Source organism: Podarcis raffonei, chromosome 13, assembly GCF_027172205.1.
Source record: "Podarcis raffonei isolate rPodRaf1 chromosome 13, rPodRaf1.pri, whole genome shotgun sequence".
NCBI lineage: Eukaryota > Metazoa > Chordata > Lepidosauria > Squamata > Lacertidae > Podarcis > Podarcis raffonei.
The window spans coordinates 35,268,209-35,295,657 of NC_070614.1; the positions used below are offsets into that span (position 1 = coordinate 35,268,209).

At 45.6% G+C, this 27,449-nt stretch overlaps 2 protein-coding genes across 4 annotated transcripts; both read right to left on the reverse strand.

Moving 5' to 3' along the window:
• Positions 1 to 1,089: 1,089 nt before the first annotated feature.
• SGF29 (SAGA complex associated factor 29) lies at positions 1,090 to 7,415 on the reverse strand. Of its 3 annotated transcripts, none has more exons than XM_053363194.1 (10): positions 7,294 to 7,415; positions 6,295 to 6,373; positions 5,913 to 5,988; positions 5,655 to 5,727; positions 5,493 to 5,557; positions 4,940 to 5,069; positions 4,693 to 4,839; positions 3,202 to 3,237; positions 2,957 to 3,119; positions 1,090 to 1,935 (listed from the first exon to the last, which is right to left on the reverse strand). In XM_053363194.1, exons 2-10 carry the CDS (start codon positions 6,367 to 6,369, stop codon positions 1,819 to 1,821), a joined length of 882 nt encoding a protein of 293 aa, XP_053219169.1. In that variant the 5' UTR covers positions 6,370 to 6,373; positions 7,294 to 7,415; the 3' UTR covers positions 1,090 to 1,818. The 3 variants fall into 3 exon arrangements, with proteins under 3 accessions (XP_053219169.1, XP_053219170.1, XP_053219172.1); XM_053363195.1 differs by lacking the exon at positions 7,294 to 7,415 and adding an exon at positions 6,998 to 7,104; XM_053363197.1 differs by lacking the exons at positions 6,295 to 6,373; positions 7,294 to 7,415 and adding an exon at positions 6,156 to 6,280.
• A 10,323-nt stretch (positions 7,416 to 17,738) lies between these two features.
• On the reverse strand, positions 17,739 to 25,515 carry LOC128400738 (uncharacterized). The gene is made up of 12 exons (XM_053363189.1): positions 25,322 to 25,515; positions 25,090 to 25,201; positions 24,006 to 24,099; positions 23,593 to 23,647; positions 23,139 to 23,279; positions 22,221 to 22,381; positions 21,991 to 22,089; positions 21,632 to 21,777; positions 21,015 to 21,189; positions 19,969 to 20,081; positions 19,794 to 19,878; positions 17,739 to 19,600 (listed from the first exon to the last, which is right to left on the reverse strand). Exons 1-12 carry the CDS (start codon positions 25,443 to 25,445, stop codon positions 19,544 to 19,546), a joined length of 1,362 nt encoding a protein of 453 aa, XP_053219164.1. The 5' UTR covers positions 25,446 to 25,515; the 3' UTR covers positions 17,739 to 19,543.
• Between the last annotated feature and the right edge of the window lie 1,934 nt (positions 25,516 to 27,449).

Sequence of the window (27,449 nt, forward strand, 5' to 3'; positions counted from 1 at the left end):
AATTGTCACACATACGCATCTTTGGGTATGACAGCCTCTCTCTAAAAGAAGCTTGAATCACCCAGCAGTAGAATAGAGAGAAATACAGAATCTAGATAGCCAGAGGCCTCCACCAGCAAATGGATTGGCCAACACAATTTTTAAAAGTGCTTGATCCGTGGGGTGGGAACTTCTGAGTTTTTTACTTGAGGAGGGGTGGAGCCTAGAGGATCATCTCGTGGTCACTGGGGAGGTGGTGGGATCTTGAAAGTACTTCAACTCGGAAGTGTGTTTGTCCACCCCAATCTCTGAGTGCTGCAAGATTCCAGGCACTTACCCCGGGTTCGTGTTTCCTTTTGAAATCAGGCTCAGGGAAGACTGTGGTGTCTTTGTGTTATATGACTTATTTACACACATATACAGCCTGAGCCTACAATGGAGGGGTTCAAAGCATCAACACCCCAAAAGGGTCTTGTTTCTTCTATAGCCACAGCCTTGGATTCAAGCAGAGATCTTGGATGGTGCTCTCTGCTGTTCCAGGATGTCGCTTTTGCATACAACTTCTAGCTCACATAACTCCTAACTCTCAACTCTTGACTTTCCTTCTCACAAGCTGAGGGAGGGGCTCCACCCAATTGCATCTCCCACAGCCCCTTCCTTTGCAGACTAGTCTGGCTGGATTAGTTTTTAACACTTGCCTAATTCCAGGGATCAAAGGGGTTCAGCACACACAAACTTGTAACAATACCTTGTTTATTCGACAAAATGCCAAAGAACCAAACTTGAGGCAAAGGTATCAAACCCTGCTCAAGTCTTGGCAGTGTTTTTATCAGTGGCTGGGCGGATCTGTTTAACAGTGTTAATCTGCAAACCCTGTAAAGATTAAATGAATTTTTAACAAGCTTAAAACTGACTGGCAAAGTTCACAGCCACACAGGAGAGAGGCCAAAAATGAGATGAACAAGGGCCTTTTATGGCTGATAGGAATCAGGTGATGGAGAGGGGTGGGGCCTCAGAGAGAGACTGAGGCTGTGGGCACTCTCCTGCTCCGTCTGTATCCTGCGAACCCCCCCCCCACTGGTCTGGAAAGCATCTACACAGGACAGCAGCCACAGTTCACAAATATCCTGCTGTTCTTTATTAATTGCTAAATTTTGATGAGCTTCCCACCAAACCAGTTTTGATCCAAATCAAGAATGACTTAGGTGCATTTTAAGCTGGTAAAGACACCAGGCCTGAAAATGTTAATATCCCACTCCCCATGAAGACCCCCACAATCCTAAACTCTGAATCCAGAGCCAGCCGCACTGATGTTGGGCTGGCAAGACCACCATTTTGTGAATGACATTTTTATTTGGGGCAGCACACATGGCTCTTTCCTCACCCTCTCTTTTTCCCAACACCCATATAGCCGCCCAGAGTGGCTGGGGAAACCCAGCAAGATGGGTGGGGTATAAATAATAAAATTATTATTATTATAATTATAAAAATTATTATAGGCCAGGCTGAGATGCTCAGTTGCCCAAAGCCACCAAATGAGATTTAATGGCTGCTCAATATCCAATGCCTTGAATCCATTTGGTCTGAAGCCCAAGCTTGCCCACAAGTCAAAAGCTCTGCCTTAATTCCCACAAGTACAGAATTCATGTAAAACATTTCTATCCCTTTGCAGTGTGCTGTTGTGGTTAGGGGACATGGGATCTATATTACTCTGGATTAAAAAACCTGTCTCCTGCACCTATCAGTTTCTGTTTTATTAACTCTGCAATTGTAACAGTCCCATTTGAGAGATCTGGTTCCTTGCCATGCCACACCACCAGCATCCACTAGAGGGTGCTGTCACTTCTTCTTTGTTTCTTTGCAAGCCACTACATAGCGCTGAGCCACATTGAGGGGTGGAGAGTAGCCATCTGCATAGCTGGTGTCTTCAAACAGCACAGAGTAATCATCCTGCGGCTGAGAGAGAGAGAGAGAGAGAGAGAGAGAGAGAGTGGTAGAGGAGAAAGTTATGCATTATCTCACAGAGGGGAAAGGCCCTGGGTCCCATGACCTCAACAGATAACCCCAGAGGAAATTCACCCTAAGAGCAATGTTAACCAATACTTTGTAGGATGACTTGGTCAAAGTGGGCTGTCCCTGCCCCAGGCCCCTGCTACCTTCCAACACTTGCAATTCACAGAATCACAGGCACAAAGACCCTGGGTGGGAAGCGGGGGGACACAGGATAAAGCCCCACATTGGGGAAGTGCTAGATGACAGCAGCACATGCATTCGCTTCATTTGGATGCAACCAGAACTCCAGTTCAGCATTTCATAAACAAGCTCCCCTTTTTTCTCCTCCTGCAATGGCTGTGGGAATCAACCGTGGTTTGAAGAGGGCTCGTTTCAGTAAGACTAACCACAGTGTAAGAAGGTTAGGACACAATGCCAAACCATAGTTTAGCCCCGCATCCAAAGGAGACCATTATAGCTGCAGCAGTGCTCACAGTTTGCCTGAAGAACCCAAGCTCAGTCTCCCAGTATCTCCATTTCAAATGCTTGGATAGCAGGAGAATGGAAAGACCTCTGGCAGAAAGCAGCCGTCAGCCAGGGCAGGCGTTGCTCGGCTTAGATGGACCAATGAACTGACGCCATATAAGGCAGATTTATATGTGGGAAGCAGGTTAGATGGCTTCCAAAACAATTTAGACAAAATTCATGGGCAGTAGGCCTCCGTGGCTATTAGAAGAAGCAAAACTTTTATGTTCAGAGCCGGATGTTGACAACAAACCGCTAGAGATGGCTATCAAGGGATAGACTGGGGTTTTTCAGAGGTATCTGGCTGGATTCTGTCAGAAGCAGAATGCCAGGCTAAATGGACTTTTTGGTCTCGTTTGGGCAAGGTGGTTTTTATGGTGGCCTGTAGGAGACAGTGCAAGACCAATGGGAGAGAAGGATTCGGAGTCTCAGCTGCCCTGTCCTGTGGCCTCTTCCTTACCCGCTGTGGAGGAGTGTGGATAAGTGCTCGGTAGAAACAGGTAGTTTGTGGGTACAAGGCCAGGACCAGCTGATCTTTCTGGAACAAGGCCTCAGGGTCTGTTTCAGGGTTGGCCTTCCACTGGGGCAGGGGGATGATGCGGCGGCGGCTCAAGGTGTGGCGCCTGGAGAGAAGAAGCAGAGATTAAGGGCGGGGGGCAAATCTGACATCCCCTCATCCCCTTCAAGAGTCTCTTCTTCACTTACTCTTTCCCTTCCTCGTCAATGTCATCCACCTCATACCTGGGGAAGAGAACACGGCAGGTGAGAATTCAATGTAAGCAAAACCATATGGCTGCACAAGAAAAAGGAAGGTGGATTCCAACTTTCCCATGGACACCAAGCGGTGTGCATGGGAAAGTTAGGATCCATCTTCTTTAGAAAACGTTTCTGCACCTAACACAAATGCAACACAGGTTTTGTGGTATGGTTACCTATGTAGAATGCCTAGATAATTTATTCTATATCATTTAGCTGCTGAAGTCAGAATCTTCTCTGTTAGAAAGTCATTATCAGAACCAAAGCGGCAATAAGGGGGGAGGGGGAATGGTCACAGCAACTTGTCAGGACATGCCTCTACTGAGATATATATTTTAGGACCCACTTGATTGTTGTGTTTGTGATTTATTTTAAACCATTTTTGACGTTGTATTTTAAATTACTGTGGCCCACCTCGGGACCCTAGGGTGAAAGGCAGCCAATAAATCAAAATTAATAAAAATAATAGTAATAGGTGTGCCAGTCTTTATACTTCAAACAACAAAGCTAACAAGCAATTTCCACCAAGATGGTAGAGGACCTTTCCTGAAGTAGGCCTGGCCTGCAGCATGGCCTGGCATTGTCTAATAAGAGGCTGTGGAAATTTGATGCACAATAGCTCATCGCTTCTGAAAATGAGGCTCTGGGCTATGAAGCCAGAAGATGGCATGTCCAAAGCCAGGGTGAGCCAGGAGAAACTGGGCCACCCAGCAAAACACAGACCAGAGCCTCAGCTCAGAACCTCCAAGAGTACCATTTGGTGAAGACAATTCTGGGAATGCAAATAACCTTGCCCTACTTCAGAGCTGCTCATTACAGAACTTTTACTTCTGTGTCAAAGAAGGCACCAGAGAAAACACACACCCAGCGCTGACCTCCAAAAAGGACAGCAGGAACCAACCAGGCTTTTCCGCAATGTTCCTCTTCCCCTTGGCTCTCCAGATGTTGAAATACAACTCCCATCAATTCCGGCCACTGGTCTTGTTTGCTGGTGCTGATGGGAGTTGCAGCTCAGAAACTGCTGTAGGGCCAAAGGTTCCCATGCCTGCCTTAGGCCACCACAAAGCCTCTTTCTCTGAAGATGTAGCTGCTCACTTTTCAGCACCTCCTAGAGAACAGGCTCCAGGTGACCATTGCATTCATTCATACATCAATTTGGGCTCAGTCAATGGCACACAGACATGCCCAAACCACCACCAGACCTCTTGAAGAATCCTTTCTGACAATACATTTCTTCCTGAAGGCTTTAGGCAGGGAAGGCCAAGCAACCACAGACTTCAAAATCCAACTTCTGGTGACTGAAACACCCATTCCTGGGTCTGGATGCCTGTCCAAACACAGGGCTCCCCAAGCCGAATGCTACCTGTGGCTGAAGGACATGGAACCCCAGACTGCCTTCTAGCGCAGTCCTGTAGCCCCAGATCTACCAGACACACTCACTTGTTGGTGGCGTGGTTGTAGCTCACGGCCTCAGCCAAGATCCACTGCTCGTCTCCATCGACCGTCTTGACACGAGCAGCCACTTTGTCGCCTGGCTTGGCCACGTAGTCGCTAGAGGCAGGGATGGCACCACAGAGAGGGGGAGGTCTGAGGTGGAGAGGGAGAGAGAAGCGGCTGTAAGCAGGGCTGAAGCATAAACACACAGGAGAGGTCCCCAGCACCCGCCATGCGCCCCCTGAATAATCACTTCTCTCCAGGTTTCCCAATCCACAAGGGAAGAGTCATGGCCGACTGCTGAAGGAGCGTCATCAGCACACCGCGGCGCATGGTTTTGCGTGGCGGCTCCGAGTCGTTGTAGAGGCCGGCAATCTTGGCAGCTGTTAAGAGGAGAGGGAAACCACAAGGAGGGCTTGGTTAGTGTCCAGGAAGCTCTTAAGAACATAAGAAGAGCCTGATGGATCGGGCCAATGGCCCATCTAGTCCAGCATCTTTTTATCACAATGGCTGACAAGATGCTTCTGTTTTAGCCATTCCCCATTTCCTTCCTGGAGAGAGGAGAGGACCCTCAACTGACTTATTTCAACCACACCATCGATCAGGGAAATCAAACTCACCCAAAGATTGCCCATGAAATACCTTGGAAAGCCATACACCACCGGCCCTCTATTTCTCCTGCACCCTTGGCTAGTTAAAATGTTGTTGGCTTATGCTGGGATGGTTTGAAGCTGTTTGCTCCAGAGCTCTAAAGCTATTCACCCAACACAACTGATCTTGCCTTCTTGGGACCTTGCAGCACTCACCTATGCGGCGTTCTTCCAGAAGAGACTTAATTTCTGCAATCTTGTCCAAGTCCTTACGCAGGATGCTAGAAAAGGAGGCAGAAACCCCAAGTGAGAGTCAACGGGAATTTCTTAAGGGAGTCAAAGTATCCCCACTGGAACATAACACTGTGCTGCACTCACTTGCATTCTGCTTCTGCATCAGCCTTGGCTGTTGTGTAGAGGCCACGTAATTTGGTCCGATAATATGGAGAAACTGAGAGGGAGACAGACAGGGAGATGAGACAGTAAACAGGAGGCCAAGGTTTCAGTCTCCCACAATTCTTCCCTCACCCCTAGCCCTATGGTCTAGTGGTATCTAAAATAGAAAAACCAGGAAAGAACTGAGGTCTTGGAGACTATAAAGCAGATGTTTTAAAGTGGAGTGGAGTTGCAACTCACTCTTGTTTTCTGTCTGCATTCTCTCGTGCGTTTTCTGGATGTTGACTAGGTTGTGTTCACTTCTTGATCGTTCCTCCTAAGAAGGAAAGAGCTTATGGGTTACTTTACCAGCTATACAGAGTATCTACTTTAATACACAGACCATATTCACCCAACCTGCCGCACTCAAACCAGTATTCTGTCCCTCCCTCAGAATACAGATGCTTGACACAGCATCAAAACAAAATGGCAGCCACAAACTACCATGTTCCTTCCATCCCAAGAAACTGCTGGAGAGGCCCTTTCTTCTCCTGTGCTGGACATCCACAAGCAAAGAAGACTCTCTTTATCTGACCCAACTCACTTCCTATCGCTTCAAATTCCAGGAAAGCTACCATGTTACCTGTGTCTGTTTGATAAGCTGGTGCAACTCCCCCAGGAGCTCAGCGATGCGGGAATCGGCTGATACCAGAGCCATGTTACTAAAAGGGATAAAAAAGAAAAGAAATGTTAACTCAAAAATTGATTTCCTATGTTGTGCTTTATCTTGACTGTACTATTACATTCTGTGGAAATTCTGCTCTTCAACATACAGCAAAGCTAATAGATTTTCCTAAGAGTTGGGGGGGGAGGGGTGAATGGGATTGAGGGCTTGTTTACTGTCACAAATGTGGACCTGTTTTTTCAGGATTGCAGAAGAGGTTTATCCTTAGAACCATAGAACTGTAGAGTTGGGAGGGGCTTACACATAGGATACAGAACAAACGTGCTTGGGGTGTCCTCAATGAATACCACCTATCAAGATAATGATAGCTCTTAATACGTGCAATTATGCAAAGCAGTGTGATAAAAAAAATAGGGTTTCCCCCTAAACACGTTTATAGATGAAGGGATTCTATTCTGCAGTAGAATGCAGAATAATGTGCTGGGAATTATTCCATGTTAACTCAGAGCCCCTCCAACTGTCCTTCATTCATGATGATTTTGGTGAACTGTCATACACAATCCCACTTTCAATACTATTTGTATCCTTGCTGGCAGAAATCTGTTGTTTTGAAGAAACAGCATAAATTATTTGTTAAGTCTGAGACTAATTGGCCATTTACTATCACATCCCTCAATGGGCTTCTTTTGGTTCTTCGTTTATTTAGGCTTCAGACACTCATGCTGCACCAGAATTAAATATAACGATCCCGTTTAGAACCACACTCCCAGCATGCACCACGGCCGGGCACCACTGAGCAGAGGCCAAAATCCCAACATGCCATGCGGCCTGACAGTGCGCGATCTTACTGGAGCCTTGAATCACATTTGCTGTAGGCGCGCCTGTATAACCGGCGTGCACACGTGCCCCGGGCACACGCACTAAACATATCCTGAACACGCGTCAGGCCATACATACGTTCTGCTGTTTGCGCGTCGAGGCAAGCTCTACCGCACATCCCCGCATACTGTTGCTGGCATAATGGGAACTGCCTGCTCGAGTTCCCGGATGCGAAACCCCGGCAAGCCTTGCCCCGTTGCCAGTGGCAGGGAATAGCTTCAGTGACGTTTTTTGAGTGCGTCCGTCATTACTGTGGCGCTAAGTGGAAGTTCGCGTGTGCCTTCCCTATGGGTTCCAGCAAAAAAGAGGGAACTGGGATATTCCCTTTTTTCCTGCCACGGCTCATTTCGCTTGAGCAAGCTGCTACTGACTGTCCTACTTATGCGGGATTAAACTCTCTCTGAGTTAGCCCACTAATCTTCCGATGGCGAGAAGCGAACTGCCCTTTCAAACTGCCACCCTTCCCTTTTGATGGATGTAATAATGGAATACTAAATGGTTTAGTTTTTGTAAAATATGCAGAGATATATGATATGCAAAATGAACCATGGAAAGAGAATAAGGGAAGTCATTTATATTTTAAGAATGTTTAAATGAGTATTCTAAATTGTAAAACAGAAAATTTAATAAATATGTTTTATATATTGTAAAACAGAAAATTTAATAAAAATGTTTTATATCTATACAACTGCCAGCCTTCCCTTTCTGCAAGCTTCACCTTTTATCTTGTCTCACATTTTGCCCTTACATGTGATTATTCCCCCACACACACACGCCCACAGCACTGTCGATAGTGATTCTTTTTGTAATTTGCTGCTGCAGCTCTTTGAAAATCAACCTCTGCCTATTCTCTTGAACGAGGGCTGTGACCAATGAGAAATCTTCTGCACTTAGGGTCTCCTGGGAGTTGTAGTAATTGCCATGGGGCGTCAGCCTCCGAGTCTGCTCTACTGTCGGCGTTTAATGCAAAGCATGATGGGGCTGGGGCTGTTTAAATCCTGCTTTTCGAGGGTGGTGAAGTATTTGTATAGCAGAGCCATTCTTTCTTTCAAGACGGGTGGGGAAGAGCTCATTTTCGGGATAGAGAAGTTGTTGCTCCTGTGCATGTTTCTTCTGAAGTAAGCCCCACTGAATATCAGTCGGACTTACTGTCAAGTATGTACGGGATTGCAATATTAATAAAACAGAATGAAGCTGCGTAGGAATTTTAGAGGATAGTGTCGCAGCAAATCCAACTAAATGGACAAGACTACTCAGAATCTAAAGATTTCTGATAGCTGCTTTAAAAGGGGTTGCGGTGGAAACTAAATGCAAAAAGTAAGGCGTTTCTTTGGAGGAGGAATCTTGTTTGTTTTAAGCAGTTGTACCCCGCTTTCTCCTAAAAAATGAACTCAAAAGCTGTGAACAATTAAGAAATCAACATACGATCATCAGAACAAAAGGAAAACTAAACTAAGTATAAAAAGGAAGCATAGCCATCAAATAAAAAGCGAAAGAAGTACATTGTAGGGAAATGTTTTAAAGACTTCCATACCTGATCTGAATCACAAGCAAATTATGAAGATGTGGTGGGCATGCATGGCTAGAATGCCTAGTGTCTTAAGAAAAAGGAAATCCTGGCAAGAAACCATAAAAATGGCACCCAAAAAGGTTTAATGGAAAAAGATAACCAATCAAATTTTCTCTGCTAGGACAGATACAACCAAGGATACCCCCTGAAAGATCCCTGTGTTGTCTTCTGACTAGTTAATAATTCCTCTGCTTCCTTCTAGCAAATGAGAACAAACTGAACCAGGACTGCTGATCCTAGATAAGATTGTACAGCACTGGCAAAGCAGGACTGTCCGTTGCAGGGAGGGTATTCAAAAGATAACTATGCCCCTAGCTTTAGTAATATCTACAGGTAGCCCTTGGACCAGCTGTTTCAGGAAACACAACATAGAGTTTCGTTTGAAGACCAGCACTTTTATTGTGGAGTACATTGTTACCAGTTTTGTACAGATACTGTTCTAGGGGCTGCAGCGTGAGGCCACATTGTCATGAAATGCAAGAGGTATTTTATACCAGCTGCACAGATATAAGATGGGGGACACCTGACCTGCCAGTAGTACATGTGAATAGGATCTAGGGGTCTTAGCAGACCACATGCGTAACTTGAGTCAACTGTGTGATATAGCGCCAAAGAAAGCTAGTGATATTCTGCATCAACAGAAGTATAGTGTCCCAATCAAGGGAAGTATGAGTACAGTGGTACCTCTAGTTATGAACATAATTCATTCCGGAGGTCCGTTCTTAACCTGAAACTGTTCTTAACTAGAGGCGTGCTTTCGCTAATGGGGCCTCTTGCTGCTGCTGTGCCGCCGGCACACGATTTCCGTTCTCATCTTGGGGCAAAGTTCTCAACTTGAGGTAACTCTTCCAGGTTAGCAGAGTTTGTAACCTGAAGCGTTTGTAACCTGGGGTGTTTGTAACTTGAAGTACCACTGTACTGCTCTATTCTAACTTGGTCAGACCACACCTGGAGTACTGTGTCCAGTTCTGGGTACCACAATTTAAGAAGGATATTGACAAGCTGGAACATGTATAGACAAGGATGACCAGGATGATCAAGGGTCTGGAAACCAAGCTTTATGAGAAATGGTTGAGGGGGCTGGGTATGTTTAGCATGGAAAAAAGGAGTCTGAGAGGAGATTGAATTGCCATCTTCAAATATCTAAAGGGCTGTCATAAGGAAGATGAAGCAAGCTTGTTTTTTCCTACTCCAGAAAGTAGGATTCGAACAATGTACCGGTATTCATCTTTCAAGGAAGGAGATTCTGACTAAACAGGAAGAACTTTATGAGAGTAAGAGCTGTTCGACAGTGGAATGGACTCCCTCAGGAGGTTGTGGGCTCTCATCCTTGGAGGTTTTTAAGCAGAGGTTGGATGGTCATCTGTCATGGATGCTTTAGTTGAAATTCTTCCAACTCCACAAGTCTATGATTCTATGATTGGTACAATCTGGAAATTCTATGTGAAGCTTCAGTGCAGGGATAGAAATCTGGTGCCCTCCAGATGTTGCTGAACTACAACTCCCATCGCCTCTGCCCATTGACCATGCTGGCTAGGATCAGGTGAGCCACTCTTGCAATGCAGTCAGCCAAGTGGCATTCATAGTTATGCTGACTGCAAGCATTGTCGGGCTAGACCTTCATGAAGAAAATTGAAAAGTGCAGCCATATGGAAATACGTGTGGCCGTGTCCCAAAAATGTGGTTTTATGGCACACACAAACATTGGTCCCTCCCTGCAACTTCTGGAGTCTCTCTTCCCACCCACAGAAAAATAAACGGTTACTGCTAGGAAAAAGAAAAGGGGAAATGAAAATAAAATGAAGCAATTGCTGTGTCATTTTGCACGGGGGCGGTTAAAATACAGACTGCTTACTGGAACTCTCAATGTTAATACCCACACCAGAGCTCCCATGAAAAAAAACCCTCAAGCCAGGGGAGGGTGATGGGTGTGGTAGTGGCATCAAGGAAGGTGATACATGTTTTCTGATTAGGCCACTGTTTATCTGAAACAGAATCAAATCACTTCTGTTCTCAAAAATACTGCTGAGTCTGCTGATTCTGAGATGGGTGTTGTTTCTTGTGCCCACCCACAATCATCCCCTTAATGTTGTTATGGTGCTACAAAGTGAGGCCACTCTTTTTCTAGGCTTCTGTAGTGCATTGATGGTTTGGAAGATGCTCATTGGATAAACACCAGCCACTTAGGTGAAAGGTTAGAGAGGCATATTTTGGAGTGTAGGCTATCTGGAAGCACAAATCTAACGCATGTGTACTTGGAAATAAGTCCCATTGAGTCCAGTGACTTTAGAAATAAGTCTCATTAATTATGTCCACAGGTAAGTGTGGACAGGATTGCAGGCTGATTTTTGCAGTTGACTGGCAAGAAGCAGTTTTGGGGAGTTGTGATGGCATGTTGTTGATTTTGGAGAAGTGATCCTGGTTTCAAAAGAGTTGCTCCATTTCCAGGTACATCCTCTGTTTGTACATTTGTAAGTAAATAAGATATTACAAAATGTCATAATACTCTCTGGTCAAAGACTGCTTCGTGGAGCTTGCCACTGGTCTGAGAAAAGGACACACCAGCTAATTCCTTGCTAAACAGCCCCGTGGTTTTGTTGGCTTCCTCAGTATTTGAGTTATTTGGGCCAACCTTTTTCTTTCCAAACCATCTCCTGAGGAGATGACGATGAACTAGAAAGTCCACATACTTTAGACCAGATTGAAGGATACCTCTCTTCTGATCCAGTCCATTGCAGTGAGTGGGGGAGAGCGTGCATACTTGACTTTTCTCCCAACGTCCCTGCATGCCCACGTAGAAGTACAATGTCTGGCAAAAAGCCTATGAGAGTAAAATCCAAAGCACGTGAGCCAAAATCTTTTCTTTCCCTGTCTCCCACACACTGGATTTTATGCTATATTCAGATACAGTATGCAGATATGAATATGCAAGGGTATGAAAACCAGGGTGAGTACACTAGCTGGGCAAAAGTACATTCAACACCCCTCCCTCTGATAGGCTGGATCAGGGAGACATATACGGTAATTTATCCAGCTCTCTGTCACAGACAGGTTCAAGTATTCTAAGAACAATTCTTTCCACAAATCTCTCTCCAAGCCCCTAAATAACGCAATTCCTACTATGTGCGCAGCTAACAATACCAGTAATCAGATTGACCAAGTTTTTAAATTCAGCTTTAAAAGAGTCTTGGGTGAGTATATTCCATTTTTATTGGGGCAGCAGTGCTGGAGAGGTGGGTTTAGCCTTCCCAACTGTTAATAAGACTGGCAGGGCATGGCAGGGGAACAAACAGGAAAAGATATCAAGATAGCATTCTCCACTTCCACCCTGCAGCAAGGAGCAATAACAATTTGAGCTGTGGAGATTTAGACAGGACTGGCCCAAGGCATTTACTGTCTGAGGAGGCCCTCTCACATTGGCTCTTAGGGTTTGTCCACACCAGAGCGAAATGTGGATTTGCACCTGCCTAATGTGGGAGTATCTGCATGAAGGCCTCCCTATCCCAGTGTTGGTGTGGACCTTTCCCTTTTTAAATGTGGGGATTTTTGATCCTTGGAATGTCTGAAATGTACATTAACAGTAATGGAAAACGATCCTCCACCACAGCTGAGGGCATCAGGCTAGATTAGAAGAGCACAGGAAAGGTACCCCTGACCGTTAGGTCCAGTCACGGACGACTCTGGGGTTGCACGCTCATCTCACTCTATAGGCCGAAGGAGCCCGCGTTTGTCCGCAGACAGCTTCCGGGTCATGTGGCCAGCATGACTAAGCCACTTCTGGCGAACCAGAGCAGCACACGGAAACGCCGTTTACCTTCCCGCCGGAGCGGTACCTATTTATCTACTTGCACTTGATGTGCTTTCAAACTGCTAGGTGGGTAGGAGCTAGGACCGAACAACAGGAGCTCACCCCATCGTGGTGATTCGAACCACCAACCTTCTGATCGGCAAGCCCTAAGCTCTGTGGTTTAGACCTCAGCACCACCCGCATCCCTGTTGCTTGAGGTGGTCTCCCCTAAATGGTAGGTCCAGCCCTAGATTTAGAACAATAAAATGGGGTGAGGGGTGTGGGTTAGCAGTTAAATCTCCTCCTCCAGGTCAGCTGCTCTGCTAAAAATTTCACCCCCACCCACCCCCATGGCTAATTTAAGAATTTTAAAAAAATAAGGTCAGGCAATACGATCACAGATCTCTCACATTACGTCTGTTTTGGCAAAAATGGTTAATGTGACATCTGTCTCTAGATTTCTGTTGAACACAGAACCACACACAAGTATGGCACTTTGCCTCTTCATCTCTTACTCTTAAAACAACTCTAGCTTCCACTGTAACCCAATTAACAGCATAAGAGCAGTAGCTGGGATCTGGTATGGGGAAAAAGAATTGCTTCAAGGAAAAACAGGAACAGCAGTAGAGTCACCTTGGAGCATAACAATAACATTGACTCAGCCTCTCCTTGTGACTTGATCTGTTTGTGTGTCTTGGGCAGGATCCAAACCACAAGGACTCAGTCAGATAAAAATACACAAATTAGGAAAAGAGAGCGAAAGGGCCCTGCCTAGGGGGGACGTGAGACACAACACCAGGTAGAAAATGCAGAGCAGCACACCAGCGCAAAGAAACAACAGATTAAAATTTGGGTCTAGAGTTGATTCCACAAACTGGTGTGGTGCAGTACTTAGGGTTAGACTAGGACCAGGGATCCTGGGTTCAAATTCCCTCTCAGCAATGAAGTCCACCTAGGGCCAGTCACGCACTCTCAGCCTAAACTACCTCAAAGGGTTGCTGTGAGGATAAAATGCAGGGGAGCTGGAGGAGAGGTGTGTACCAGCTTGAGCTCCTTTGAGGAACAGTGGGATAAAAAGCCGATAAATTGGATTGCATTTCTTGGTTCTATATGCATAATTTCTCAGAGCATGTGTAGATTAGCATCTTAACAGACCCTAGAGAAATATTATAAGTCCTTTAATCACACAGGAACTCCCAATCCCTGGCAGTTGCATATAAAACAGAGGATTCCTTCCAACAGACGACTGCCCTCTGCAACAGATGGCCAGTCTATTGCATCCATGCTCAGCACACAGGGATCCCCTATCTGTTCAGCAGATGTGGGGAATCTCAGCTTGCAGGTGGATGCCAGAAGCTACAAAAGAATGGAGCAGGAAATGCAAGAAGACATATCTCAGCATAAGATAAGGAACTGGAATATATTTGAAAGCCACTTTAGACCACTTCCGGTGGCAATTGCTATCCAACACAATCACAGAGTTGGAGGGGGCATGAGGACTTCTGGCCCACCCCACCCCTTGCTCCATGCAGGAAATCCTAAGCTAGAGCACCCACAAAAGATGTCCACCTATCCATCCTCTGCCTGAAGATCTCCACCGAGGGAGAGCTCTTGGCAGGGGGCTCCATTTTCAAACGGTGCTTACTGTCAAAGAGTTTCTCCTAATATTCTACCAAAATTTACCCTCCTGTAGCTTCAGTCCATTAAAGAACAATCCTGTGCTCCGTGGCATCACAAACCTAGTTTCTCAGGTGCAGTGATGGAGGTAAACACTGCTTACTTGGTGCTGCAAGGTATTATACAAACCACTCACTGCACTGTGTGGGACAATTTAAAGTGGCTTTTACAATATGTAAGCCAGTATAACACAGTGTAGAATCATCATTCCGTAGGCAAGATTGCACTGAAATGCAACACTACAACTCTGTATGCCCAGAAGGGTAATTTAAAGATGTTACTAGTCCACATTAAAAAAAACCTTGTGGCTTTAAAAACATATTATTTTGGCATAAGCTTTTGTGAAGCATACTTCATCAGATCTGTGGCATATTCATTCATAGACAGATATGATGCAATGGAGTTGAAAGTTTATGCCATTTATCTACTAGTCTTGATGGTACTGCAAAAAAAAAAAATCCCCTTGCAACGGACTAACAGGCCTAACTTATCTGGAAGTAATAGTCCTAGTTACTATTCCACTAATCTAACAAGTAGTTCACACTGTATTTTTGAGTACGTGATTAATAAAAAGTAAGCAGTAGATTCTACACCTGAACTAAGGAATATGGTTTAAAGTTGGTTATTTCAGCTTTCCGTCAAAGACAGTCATGCTCAATAGACATTAATGATCGACACATAGACCTTCTCAAATATACACAAAGTGGACATTTCACATAAGCCTCTGGGCAACATTCATTGTGCAAATAAAGTTACTCAGCATGTTCTTGACAGGAAGTTTTGGTTATAGGATCAGGTGAGGGGTGGGAGTGGAAAGTCCTTCAGTATACGGAAAAGGAGATTGTATCGTCACGTGAAGGGGATTGGCAGCATCAGATATTTTACCAGTTGCATCAGATTCTGAGATCTGTTGCCTGTAGCTTTAAGGGGTGGAAGAGATGATGCAATTGTGGGTGTTGTTGGGGGTGTGTATATATATATGTTGTCTCCCAAACACATTGAGAGAGAAAAACAGGCTCACAGAGAAGACAGATAGCACTTTGAACTCCTGATTGCTGTCATTCCTTCCTTCCTTTTTCTCCGCTGTCAACGAAAGATCGGTCCCAGCATGTCGACTTCTTTCGTCCAAGTCGAGAAGCTACACCCAACGCCTTTCGAGGTGGAATACTTTGACCAGTATGATTTCTACAGCCTGACGGACAGATACAGCAGTAAGTGCACTGCAGAAATGGGGGAGAACCCAAGGGCGGGAAAATCCCATATTGTGAAGGGATTCTTAGGGTTGCAGTAGAAACTATGCTCTGGGTCGTTTGAAAAACACTGGCATAGATAAAGAAGAAACATATAGAAGGATGGCAGGGAACTAGGCGCAGTGTAAAACCATAATGTTGATCAGCAAGCTGTGAGTGATCCCATGCAAAAGATTGCACCTCTGTTTGCTGCATTAAATTCTAACACCCCTGATTCCCTTCTCACAAATCCCCCACCCTAAAATTTGAATTCCAGCTTCACCCACATAAAGCCAAGTTTTTGTGCATCTTTAACCACTCCAGATGTGTGCTGTCATAAAGTTGGTTAAAACAGGTTACTGGTCTGTAATAGCATTATACTGTAGTCATTTTGTGGCTTGCCTACAGCGAGGGAAAAGGATGTCAAAGGGTTAACAAATCAGTACTAAGCGAAGGCATCCCTGGATGATGTGGGCCAGTCATGTGGTGCGTTTTTCCTTATAAACAAACAGCCCCAAGTTACCATTGGAACTCTTCACAAACAGAGCGATGCATAAATGTGAATCACTCTGGTAGTGCCCGATTCACAAGATGACTAGCAGAGATCTACTGTCGCTGCATGAACCACCTCTAACTGTTCAAGTCTTTTCCTCCATGGGTGGAAAAGCAGCTAGAGGGTATAATTTCGAGTAGCAAAAAATGACCCCAGGGGAAAAGGTTAAAGGGCTCAAGTCACAGCTCCCTAGGCTGTTTTTCTTCATCATCCAGGAAAACTGCATATGCAAAGGACAAGCCACGGCAGCTCACCTCTCTGGAAGAAACCTGCTTCTTAGGCTGGGGTGTGTGGTGAAATCAGCATTAGCTGAAAGGAGCAGAATCCCTAACCCTAGTAACACAAAGCAGATGGCCACCCCTCACCCTCAAAATAATTAGCCGTTTGGGGAAATTATAGTCCAACTGCCTGTGATGCAGAATATTATTAACTTGTGTTTGGTTCCACCAGGTGGCTCCTCCCGCAAAGGTCGTTCCAAGAAAGAGGCGGAGGATCATACAAACCGCCCAAATCCTGGGGGCCATGAACGTAAGATAGTATTGAAGCTGCAACGCACAGAGCAAAAGCGGAAAGGGACAGCATCCAAGAAATGAAAAACACAGGTGAGAGGCCTCCTCTGTGAGGCTCAACAAAATGGCTGCCCTTCTGCCAATGAAAGGATACCACCCAAAACAGCTGCCACTTACATGAACAAGATGTCTACTATATAAAAAAGGGGCTGCCCCTTATTTAGAGGCAAGAGACATAATCAAAAACAATGGGAGTGGTACAAATTTAGGGTAATACATATTTAAAATCCCTTCACTTACTACTGGGTGTGGATCAGGTGTCAAGCTGATACACACACATTGGCCGCAGGAAGTTGTGGTGTGCATTGCTCACAAATCTTTCCCTCACTTCCCCCCCTATAGCTCTGAGTCTGGTCACATTACTCAGGTTCTGGACACAACGGCAACGTCGATACGGAGATAGCTGAACGCCACGCAACGGTGGTTTCTTTTGAGGAGGAACAAGGTCTACTGCTCGCAGCAAGTGAGAGTGACGCTGAAGATGGTCAAGATGACCGCAGCCCAGCCCAAAAACCAACGAGGATGAGACTGAGGAAGAGACGGCCACAGCAGCCATCCCTCACACCTCATAAAGGCCAATGGAAGGATGCATATTTAAGCTCAGTTAGAAAATAAAACCTTCCAAGCCTTTCCATTTGGGTTTGGGTTTTTAAAATTGTATTGCAAACTGCCCTGAGGTAAATTTACAAAGGGTTATATACAGTTGATATACAAATGTATCAAATAAACAATATACAGATTTTAATATCTTGCCTGGGGGTGGAAACTCTTCACCCGTTTACTTACTGATATTTAATTGCCTATGTAAAAGTCTTTGCCCTTTTCCCAATTTGGGGGTGGTAGCTGGTGATCTACAAGTAGTGAAACTGGGAAAATCATCATGGATAGCATGAATTCATAGAAAAGCTGCATCCACAGAGCACCAGAAAGGGCAGAAGGGAAGGCAATATATTAATACTGCACACCCCAAACCAGTGTACTTTCTAGATTAAATAAAGATGCACGACTGTTTTCTTGTGACACTCATTTGAATGGAGCTGGGCCAGGAAACATGAGGAAAAAGCAGAAATTAACACCAGGAGGGGAAGGAGCTACATGTGAGGACTAAAAGCTTCTGGATGGGAAAAAAAAGCCAAGGCAAATTCTACAGCAAGCTTTATTAAATGCACCATCCTCCCCGCACCCACCCTTAGTGGTAATGTTTGCTGGAGCACATTGCAGAAAGAGAAACTTGTTTTACTGAAGCCCTAGGCAAGGGGTTCATACCAGCAAATTTTAAAACAGCTTCTAATGAGTATATTTTACGAATTTCAGGCTACACCCCTCCTCTTCCCCATCACCACCTTAGTACCAGTCCATGCCAACAAAAGACACAAAGCTTCAGAAAGTGGTGCGGAGGAACCATGATGGTGAGCCAATGAGCAGTGACACAGCCATAAATTCTGGCTCCTCTCCTTTCCTGAAGCAAAGCAATCTCTTGACAAACTTGGAAGTTGGTAGTTGGCATACATACCATGGGCTATTTTCTGTTTGTAAGGAGGGAAAGACAATTGAAATTGAACTCTTGCGCCCCTGTTCCATTGACTAGCACCACCACAATCCCATTTGGGGATCGGGCTTGAGAAGTTATAACCCCGATTGTAACATTTTTGTGCAGCTATGAGGGCAATTTAGAAACTCACAAATAAGCCATTTCTCTTGGATCATGGTTTACATCCAAGTCTCGTAAAGCAAGGGATTAGAGAAAAATAGCTCCCTCTACATTGAAAAGTTTCTGATCCTCACAACATGATTGGTTACTGCTACTGTCACTTGCCTCAATATGTGGAGTATCTCAAAACAGATGGAAAGATCAGTCTCTCATGGACACACCATCTTTAGCCATTTCATGAGGCACAGATACAGAGACTACAACAGAGATGTCTGAGAATCAATGAATGCAGCTGAGGGACCCATATGAGGGAAATTGGCTGAGACAGCCCTTTTTTCCAGACAGGTGCCACTAGATGTGTGGGATGAGACTCCCAGTATGCTACAATGAGTGCTGGAGACATTATAGCTTATATAAAAAATGCAGTTATGGTGAGAATTCACAGCGTTAAGTATCAGCATAGGTAGGACTGCAGAACGAACGAGAGGACAGTGGTTATCGGCAAAAATGTCCTGACTACCCCTCAAGAGCTGGTATCAGTTGAAGGCACTTCATAGTGTGAGACGGAGGATGACACGGGCATCTCCAAGTCCTAATGCAACATCCAGAGATGTTCAGAGGTATGAGGTATTGCTTGCCAAAGGATAAGAAGAAGACACTGACCTTGACATTTAACAGAGACAAAAGTCATCCTAAGGGACAGTGGATGGGCCAAGGCTAGTTACAGGTGGAAGTGATGCAGAGATGATGCATTGCCAAAGGAGGGGAGTACCAGTTAGGGTCATGAAGACAGGTGGTCCCCATCTTAATGAAAATGATGTTAGTAGCCAGTAAAAGAGCATTATCAGCTTATAGTGTTGCCAATTAAAAACTTGGTTATTTAGGAGTGACATAGTTCAATCAGGTGCAAAAAGCAGCTGGGCAATGCTGCTGTTGCTCCCTCATGAGGCCACAGAAAAGGCCAGAGGCACCATCCCATTAGAAGTTAAGTGTAGCAGCCTTAGCAGGACTTGTAACAAGTGCGGACGCAGGGCACCACTGGTGTGATTGATCCCAGTTCAGAAGAACACAGGGTGCCCACTCCTATCCAATCAAATACAAGGAGTTGACCTATGTAGAGCAGATGCTAAGTCAATTAGAGGCCCATGAAGTGGCGTTTTAAAAAAAAACCTGGCCCCTTAGGACGGTTCACAGTTGCTGCACAAATCTCTGTTCTCTGGAGTGACTCAGAGGGGAGAGATTTTAACATGGCAGGGGATTGGCAGTCTCTTTGAATCCATTAGGGAAGGGTTTCAGCTCAGGTCCTGCTCGCCGATGCTTTGGCGAAGGTATTCCTCATAGAGCTGTCTCTGCAGAAAAAACAGAATTACTTGTAACCTGATACACTGGCCAGCCCCTTCTCCTAGGAAGGATATCCCCAACCTACCATTACCCAGAATCCCACACAGGAGTCATGAACCCTGCCTCTCCTAACCATGATCTTTTGGCACAGATGCCAAGCCCCGTGTCATAACTCCAAACCAAATTCCCAAAGCTGTCAACCTTTTTTTCTAGCACCACGTCCACTACGTAGTCTCGCCTGTCCTCCAGCTGCCGCTTCTGTTTCTTTGAGAGAGTGGGCTTTGTCCTAAACAAGAAAGGAGGAGGGATACGTTAGTGTGGTGCATGTCTCCTCTGCACAAGGCTCTCTTAGCGTTAAGCCGAGAGAGCTTCTTACCTGAAAGTGTAACTGGCCAAGAGCAGGAGGAGAATTGAGAGGCCGAGAAGACCAAAGAATACTGTTAAGGTTTGCTCTTCAGGGACAAGGCTCCACATGGAAGCAATTGGACGCTGAAAAATAAGATAGTGGGTGTAAGACACAAGAGTTTTTATTCACAGAGGAAATCATAAGAGCTCACATACTATTTGCTTTAAATATTTTTTTACTAAAAATCCAAACATTTTATGGCAAGGCAATCCAAATTTCCTACTGACAAAATTGAAATTCTGTGTCCTGCAAAAAATAAGCGATATAAGCATGCATGCTTTAATTATATTTATCAAGTGTTCTACTATCTAGGCGCTGCCCAAATTTATTTTGTTTACTTTTTAAAGAACCACGGTTGTTTCCTCCCCAAAAAACACAGTTTTCTTATTTAAGAAAAAAGAAAGAGAGAAAACTGGGATTCTTACTGCACTGAATCCTGAAACCATGTTGCATAGGGGAAGAATTATAGACAGCACACAGCCATAGTTATCTGTATCAAATTAACTTTATCTAGCATTTGTGACTACAGGGTATATCCAGTTAGTCACACTCAGAGGATGCCCATTAATAATAATGTGCACTATTAACTTAGGTCCATTCTTTTCTTTTTTCTTTTTTTCATTCTTTTCAATGGGTCTAGTCTGGGTAAAGCCTGGATACAACCTTCTGACTTATTTCTTCCACCCTCCAGAGATGCACAAGTAAGGAAAGAATGGCAATTTTCTAATTGCTCCTTTTAAAAGCTTGCTTTCAAACCTGTCTATCCTCTTATACATGAAAGCTAAAATATGGCTTCGCCTCTCCCCTGCCCCTCCAAATGAAAGCAGAGATTCTGCTACACTATTACTTTTACACTTGCACAGAAATGTGGATAATACATGGCTCCAGTCATAAAAAGTGTAATGGAGCTTAACTGAGGAGCATCCTGAGAAAGCATGGGGGGGAATAGTGATTATGGGGCACTGAGGAGCAATGAGAAGCTGAATTGAGGGAAGGTAAGCAAAAAAAGCACTCACCATGGACAGCTCTAATGCTTGGCTTTGCTCTTCTCCCAATACCAGAGTCCAGAGTTGGCGAGCAAAGGCTGTACCAAAGAGCAAGGTCACGAGGAGAAAGATGGGCAGGAGGCAGCCTGCTAGCCCAAGCAGCGCTCCCCGGAAACGAGCGCGGAAGTTGCTGTTTCTAGCTTCACTGGGCACACGGAGAGGAGAGAAAAAGAGCAAAACACACACAATTGGGAATGAGGAAAACCACTACAATGTCTCAGGCACTCAAATCCTGCTACCCCTAATGCACTCATAGATGTCTATTTCCTGATTTCCTCTCCAATCTCTTTCACAATTTCTAGAGAAGATCTCTCCGGCCCCAAACACACGTTAATTAACTGCTCAATGTCCCTCCCACATGCATTTCACTTCAGGGCGGCCAGGTGGGCTTGCTAACCCGCCTTTTCATCCCATAAAAACTTCACACTCCATTCTTCCACCTGTGATTTGATGCGCTGTCCTGCTCCCTGCCAACTGCTCCTCACAGCCCACCCCTTCACAGACTGACAAGCAGCTCCAGCTCCTATGAGGAATATGGCAATGTTCAAGATATTCATCTTTCGCTTCCCACGATGCCGCGCTCTTACTTGTCCTCTTCTAGCAAACGCTGCGTGGCCTCGTCGATGAGGTGGCAGTCCCGCTCCAAAGCGTTGAGTGTGTGCTGCACAGTTTGGCTGATTGTCTTCTCGATGGTTCGGCAGATCTCCTCAATCTGATTAACGCACCGGCTTGGCTGAGGGACAGTGTTAGGCTGGTTACACACACCACCATTCATAGCCCATCAACATCCTCCTAGCAAATCTCACTTTTCTCAAACACACCAAGGTGCAACTGTTTTGCCTATTTTCTTCCCCCTTCCCAAGGCTTCCCACCTTTTCGTTAACTTTACTTCATGGAGGCTTTCCCATCACCCCCACCTCTGAAATGGCAAAGGGTTGCCACTCACCTTATTGGAGTTGGGGATGTAGATTGTGGGCATATCAAACCCACACTTATTGAGGCCTGGGCGCTTGCAGAGTTCCTGGACAATTTGCATCAGCACCCTCTGTCAGGAAAGAGAACAGATCAGAATCAAGAAAAAAGGGAAAGACCTTGTGCTGCTTCCCTTATTGAAACAGACATTCTGTCTCCCATTTCTTGATCATTATCCCCAAGACAACCTCACCCTGTGAGTACCTGTCTGTCACCTTCTGCACCCGCCTCATCAGCCTTGCTGAGGTAAAAATGCAGCTTGTCTCCGTGCCCCTCATTGAGCTTCTCCACAATGTTGAGAGTGCGTTTGCAAAGGGCCTGTCCCATGGGGTCAAAAAAGACCAGGATGAGGTCGCAGAGCTGGCCTGGAAGCCAAGACAATGGCAGAAGAAGGGAGTTAATCTACAGTAAAAGATGCCTTATGCTAAAATATTATCCCTACTGCCACTGTGGCAATGCGGCATTTCTCTGTGAATCCTTGCCACAAAGTTTTCTCATCACTTGAAAAGATATTTTCACAAATTCCCCCAAAGACACTTATTTCTAATTATGAAAAAAGCAGCAAAAACCTAATTAGGAAAGAAAACAGCAAAAAAATCAATTTTCCCTCCAGATTCCAACCACCACATCTTTGTACCCCAGTTTCCTTTCTTTATGCCTCCAATCCAGACCCCCGCCCCCACACAAGTCCATTTTCTTTTGAATACTAGCTTGATCCAGAATAACAGTTCTTCCTGATGCCATTTTCTAGATAGGAATGGTGAAAATGTGGCCCTCCAGGTGTCACTGGACTCCAATTCCCTTCAGCCCCAGCTGGCAGAGTCAATGGTAAGGGATAATGGGAGTTGATGTTCAATGACACCTGGAGGCTTACAGGTTCCTCATCTCTGCTCTGGATTAAGAACAAAAAGAAAGCCTGCCGGATCAGGCCAAAGCCTCATCTAGTCCAACACTCTACCTAGTTCATCACAGAATGATCAGTCAAGATGCCTGCAAGCTGAACCCGAGCACAATTCCCAGCAATTGGTATTCAGAGGCATAACGCCTCCAAAAGAGGAATTCATTAGGAGAATCTACAGCAGGAGACAACTCCATTCCACTTATCCACACTGCTACACTCACCAAACCAGATAAGTGCCCCTTCCACATCAAAAGGGTATTTCATGTCTCCGTCCACCAAGCCTGGCGTGTCAAGGAAAGTGACCAGGGGGAACTGTTTCTGCTTAGAGGTACAGATCTCAGTGCTCAGGTACTCCGGCACACCTAAAAGAGGGGAGGCAAAATTAAGACTCTGAAGTAGGCTCTTACCACTGACAGATGCTAAGCACTGTGTCTGTGCTCTACCTCTCCTGAAAACAAACACCGTACTCCAAATCATTCTACCCACTGTGGTGGTGTAACTCAAGGTGGCGGAGTTCCACAACACCACGTATCTCAATGACTTGATAGCATGATTTCAACAGCCACCCACAAATCCTGTAGATGGCAGTTGCCTGCCTTAAGGAACAACTGATCCAATTCATGTCACCGTTTAATGCAGAGGTCCACTCCTTGCTCTTAATTGTTTGCAACTAACCTTTGAAACTCTGCAAGGCCTGGAAATGGGGGTACAGATGGAGTGTGGCATTACCCTGTAAGAGGGGGGGGGACAGAAGAGGTTAGAACATAGGATACTGTACTACAGTACAGATAGCATTGAAAAGATCAGACAAAATCTTGGCCATAGGTCCATCCTATATGATAATTGTGAAATCATTATTTAAGTTCTTCATTTATTTCAGATCACCTTATCCACTCAATTGCTTATATAAGTGGAACTGATACTGTTACATATTTACAAGAAATCAATCTTTGTGAGTGTGGCACCACCTATACTTAGGAATTCCTTGCCTATTGATATCAGTAATGTCTACATCCTCAGTCCAGAGCATAGCAGGAAGGCAGTCATTTTCTCTTGGAGCATTGTGAATCAGAAAAGGAAATTCTCACCGTGAGAGATTCTCGCTTCCTTCCACTAGTGATGAAGGTGAAACCCTGAGTCTCAATAGCTACACCGGTTCGTTGAATGTGCTCCTCAACATACCTGCAGGAAAACATTGAAGGGAGCAAGATGCTTTTGAATGATGGAAATGTCATTTGATCCCACTCCCACCACAAAACTATCCTGGATATCTTGTGGATTATAGCCCCCTCTTTGCATACTGAAACCAGTCAGTATGAATGTGAGCCCTCTGGTATTCAGAATATCCTGTCCAACCCATCAACTAGCAATAATTCATAGCAGACTGTATCTTGCATAAATATCAAGGAGTTCTACAAAATGACACCTGTATCTTTTGTTACTATGTATCAGTGTTAAGAAACCACCCTAACAGCCCTGCAGACACACCAATGCCTCCTATTCAGCAGCAACACCTTCCTCAAGTCATCAAACACTTGGGGAGGGGGGGATGAACTGGAAGTTTGGCAGAGACTTGAAATGCGCTACCACCAAACCCCATAGGATTTCCCCAGAGCGCCATGCACCCAGGGCCAGATTTAGGTTTGATGAGGCCCTTGGCTACTGAAGGTAATGGAGCCCTTTATATGTCCAGCTGTCCTTTGTCAACAACAAATTTTCGCTGTTTTTCGTGTTGAATATATGCTATATGGTAATTTATGGACCTAACATGTATCTAAAGCCATTTGTCACTGTTGCTGTATGTAGGTTTTATTTTATTTGTTTTTTTATCTAATATTTTGGAAATGTACATCCAGTAGTTTTTTTACTTAAATTTTTTGGGGGGAGCCCAAGAGAGTGGGGCCCTAAGCTATAGCTTGTTTAGCTTATACGTAAATTCGGCACTGCCATGCACCTATGTCAGCACACCCCTTGGCACGATACTCTGCTTCCAGCTCACTTGGGTTTGCCGAAAATGAGTCTCTTAATGTCAGGGTTGTGGGTTCGAGTCCCACGTTGGGCAAAAGATCCCTGCATTGCAGGGGTTGGTCTGGATGACCCTTGGGGTCGCTCCCAACCCTACCATTTCTATGAGTCCCTTTGCCCTCCTTTGTATATCCCTCTTCAGCTCACCAGTTGATGAAGCTGCTCTTGCCAGCACTGTGGTTGCCCATCACCATGACAGTCACTTTGCGGCGTGGTGGGAGCAGAGTCAGGCCCAGGCGCCCCCCAATGGACACCAGCCCTGGGAGGGGGAGGGGAAAGGTTAGCTCCTGCACACACCCCCACGCAACCCTTTAGTCGCCCCCACCACCTCCCGACCCAGGAAACCCCCCCATCTTCTTGCCCCATCCCCAACTCTCACCATGACCCGGATGCACATAAAGCGAGTGCGCCTCCCGCAGGACCCGCTCGGTCACGGATTCAGACACACTCGCGGCCGCCGGGTTCGCGGCCTCGCGGGGCTTCCCACCCTTGCCCCCAGGCATGGCTACCGGAGAGCGAGGAGCCAACGGAAACGGCAAGGAAGCCTGGGAAGCGGAGCGGAAGCAAGGAAACTACAGCTCCCGAAAGGCACTGCGCGCGCGTGCGCGTGGGGAAGAGGGGCTTGTCTTTCCCATAAGGCATCGCGCCAGCAGGTAGTCAAGCCGCGTAGACGTTGCCGCTCTCTTAAGTAGACTCAGGTGTACGCAGCGGCACTACAGATCCCACGGGGCAATGCGGTCTGAGGCGCCTATCAAACGAGGAGCGAAACCCAGAAGGGGTTCAGTCGTGATGGTTGTTTGCATAAATTTCTGGTTCCCGATTGCGGGTGGTAAGAAGGTGTAAGAGGCAATACCGGTGGAAATAGACGCGAACGTGGAAAGCTCGGACCAGGCAGGGACAGGTGTTCCCTTTCGCTTGCTTAAAAATGATGTCCTCTGTTAAGTTGTGGATAGACATAGCAGACGATGCAGCGATTTCTCCAAAGCACCTCTTTATTTGTAAGCTGGAACAGAACTGAACAACAAACAGCTCAGCCGGCCTGCTTTTATAGGCAGCCAGCTATCAACATTGTAGCAACAACCCAGGGTTTCCCGCCTAAAGTAACTGACATAGACCTGAGTGAAAACTATGTACATGATACTCCTGGTGGCCAGTGTGAGAACTTCAATACATAACATCCTCCATCCCCAAAACATATTTAGCGTGGAGGGGCTACTTTTTAAAGGCTGAAGGAATAGCATAGATCCGTGTGGTGCAGCTCTCCCCAACATACAGATGTAGGGAGCACTACACCTGTTGAACCACGTTTCACATTCCAATCCTATGCAGATTTAAGCAAGGCTAAAAGTTCATTGATTTTCATGGGTTTACCTCCCCTCAACATTCCAGCCAACCTAGGAGTTTGAAAGCACGCAGTGGAAGTAGATAAATAGGTACCGCTCTGGCGGGAAGGTAAATGGCATTTACGTGCACTGCTCTGGTTCGCCAGAAGCGGCTTAGTCAGCTGGCCACATTGGCTCCCTCGTCCAGTAAAGCGAGATGAGCGCCGCAACCCCAGAGTTGGACACAACTGGACCTAACGGTCTGGGGTCCCTTTACCTTTACCTCCCCTCAACATAAGATTATGTAACTAAAACCCTCAACAAGGAATCTTTGCTGTAGAAACATACTACTAGGTGTGCTGTTGAACCGTCATTTTATATATAGAGAGAGGCATTGTAGGAAATCTTCAGGTGTTGGCAAGGCAGATTTTAACTTTTTATATGTTTTTTAGCACATGGTTTTATGTGCAATTGTTGTAAACTGCTCCAATATTTTTTATGGGTGTTTGCTGTTGTGCCACACCGACTGGAGTGAGTAAAATTTAGTGCAGCGTGCCAATATATTGGTCAAATGCCACAGTTCAGGACTGTCAGAAAATGGGGCAGAAGTTCTAGCATTATACTGTAATCAGGAAAACTCACACAATACTGCCTCATCTGAATGCACCCTTCAAGTCCAGGGCGCCCCACCCTTTTTTGCCCCCAACATGACTGTTGTCTGCCAGGCGCTCAAAAAGATGAGTGGGACCATTTCGTAAGCAATCCAAAGTTCACAGGTGGAGTCGTATCACCAACTCTTAACAGGTACTTCTAAATTTTATGTAAGTCTGGTTACATATTACATACATGGAAGGGAGCCAAGTGGGATCTGCCTGTTGAGAAATGTGAATTTTCTGCTTGAAGACTGCCAGAGAAAACAGGAGGCAATCCTTGTCAAAAAACGCAAGGAAGTAGGAATCGTTGCCCACCTTTCTCCATCATGGCCTTATCCTTCAGCAACAGACTGTCTTGCCATTTAGAGGGTTAAAGTGCAGAGAAACAGACTCTGGGCCTCCATATGTTGTTGGACTCCAATTCCTATCAACCCTAGACAGCATTGCCAATGGTGAAGGGTGATGGGAGTTGTAGTCCAGCAACATCTGGGGGAGGCACAGGTTCCCCATCCCTGCCCTAAGGCAAGCAGAA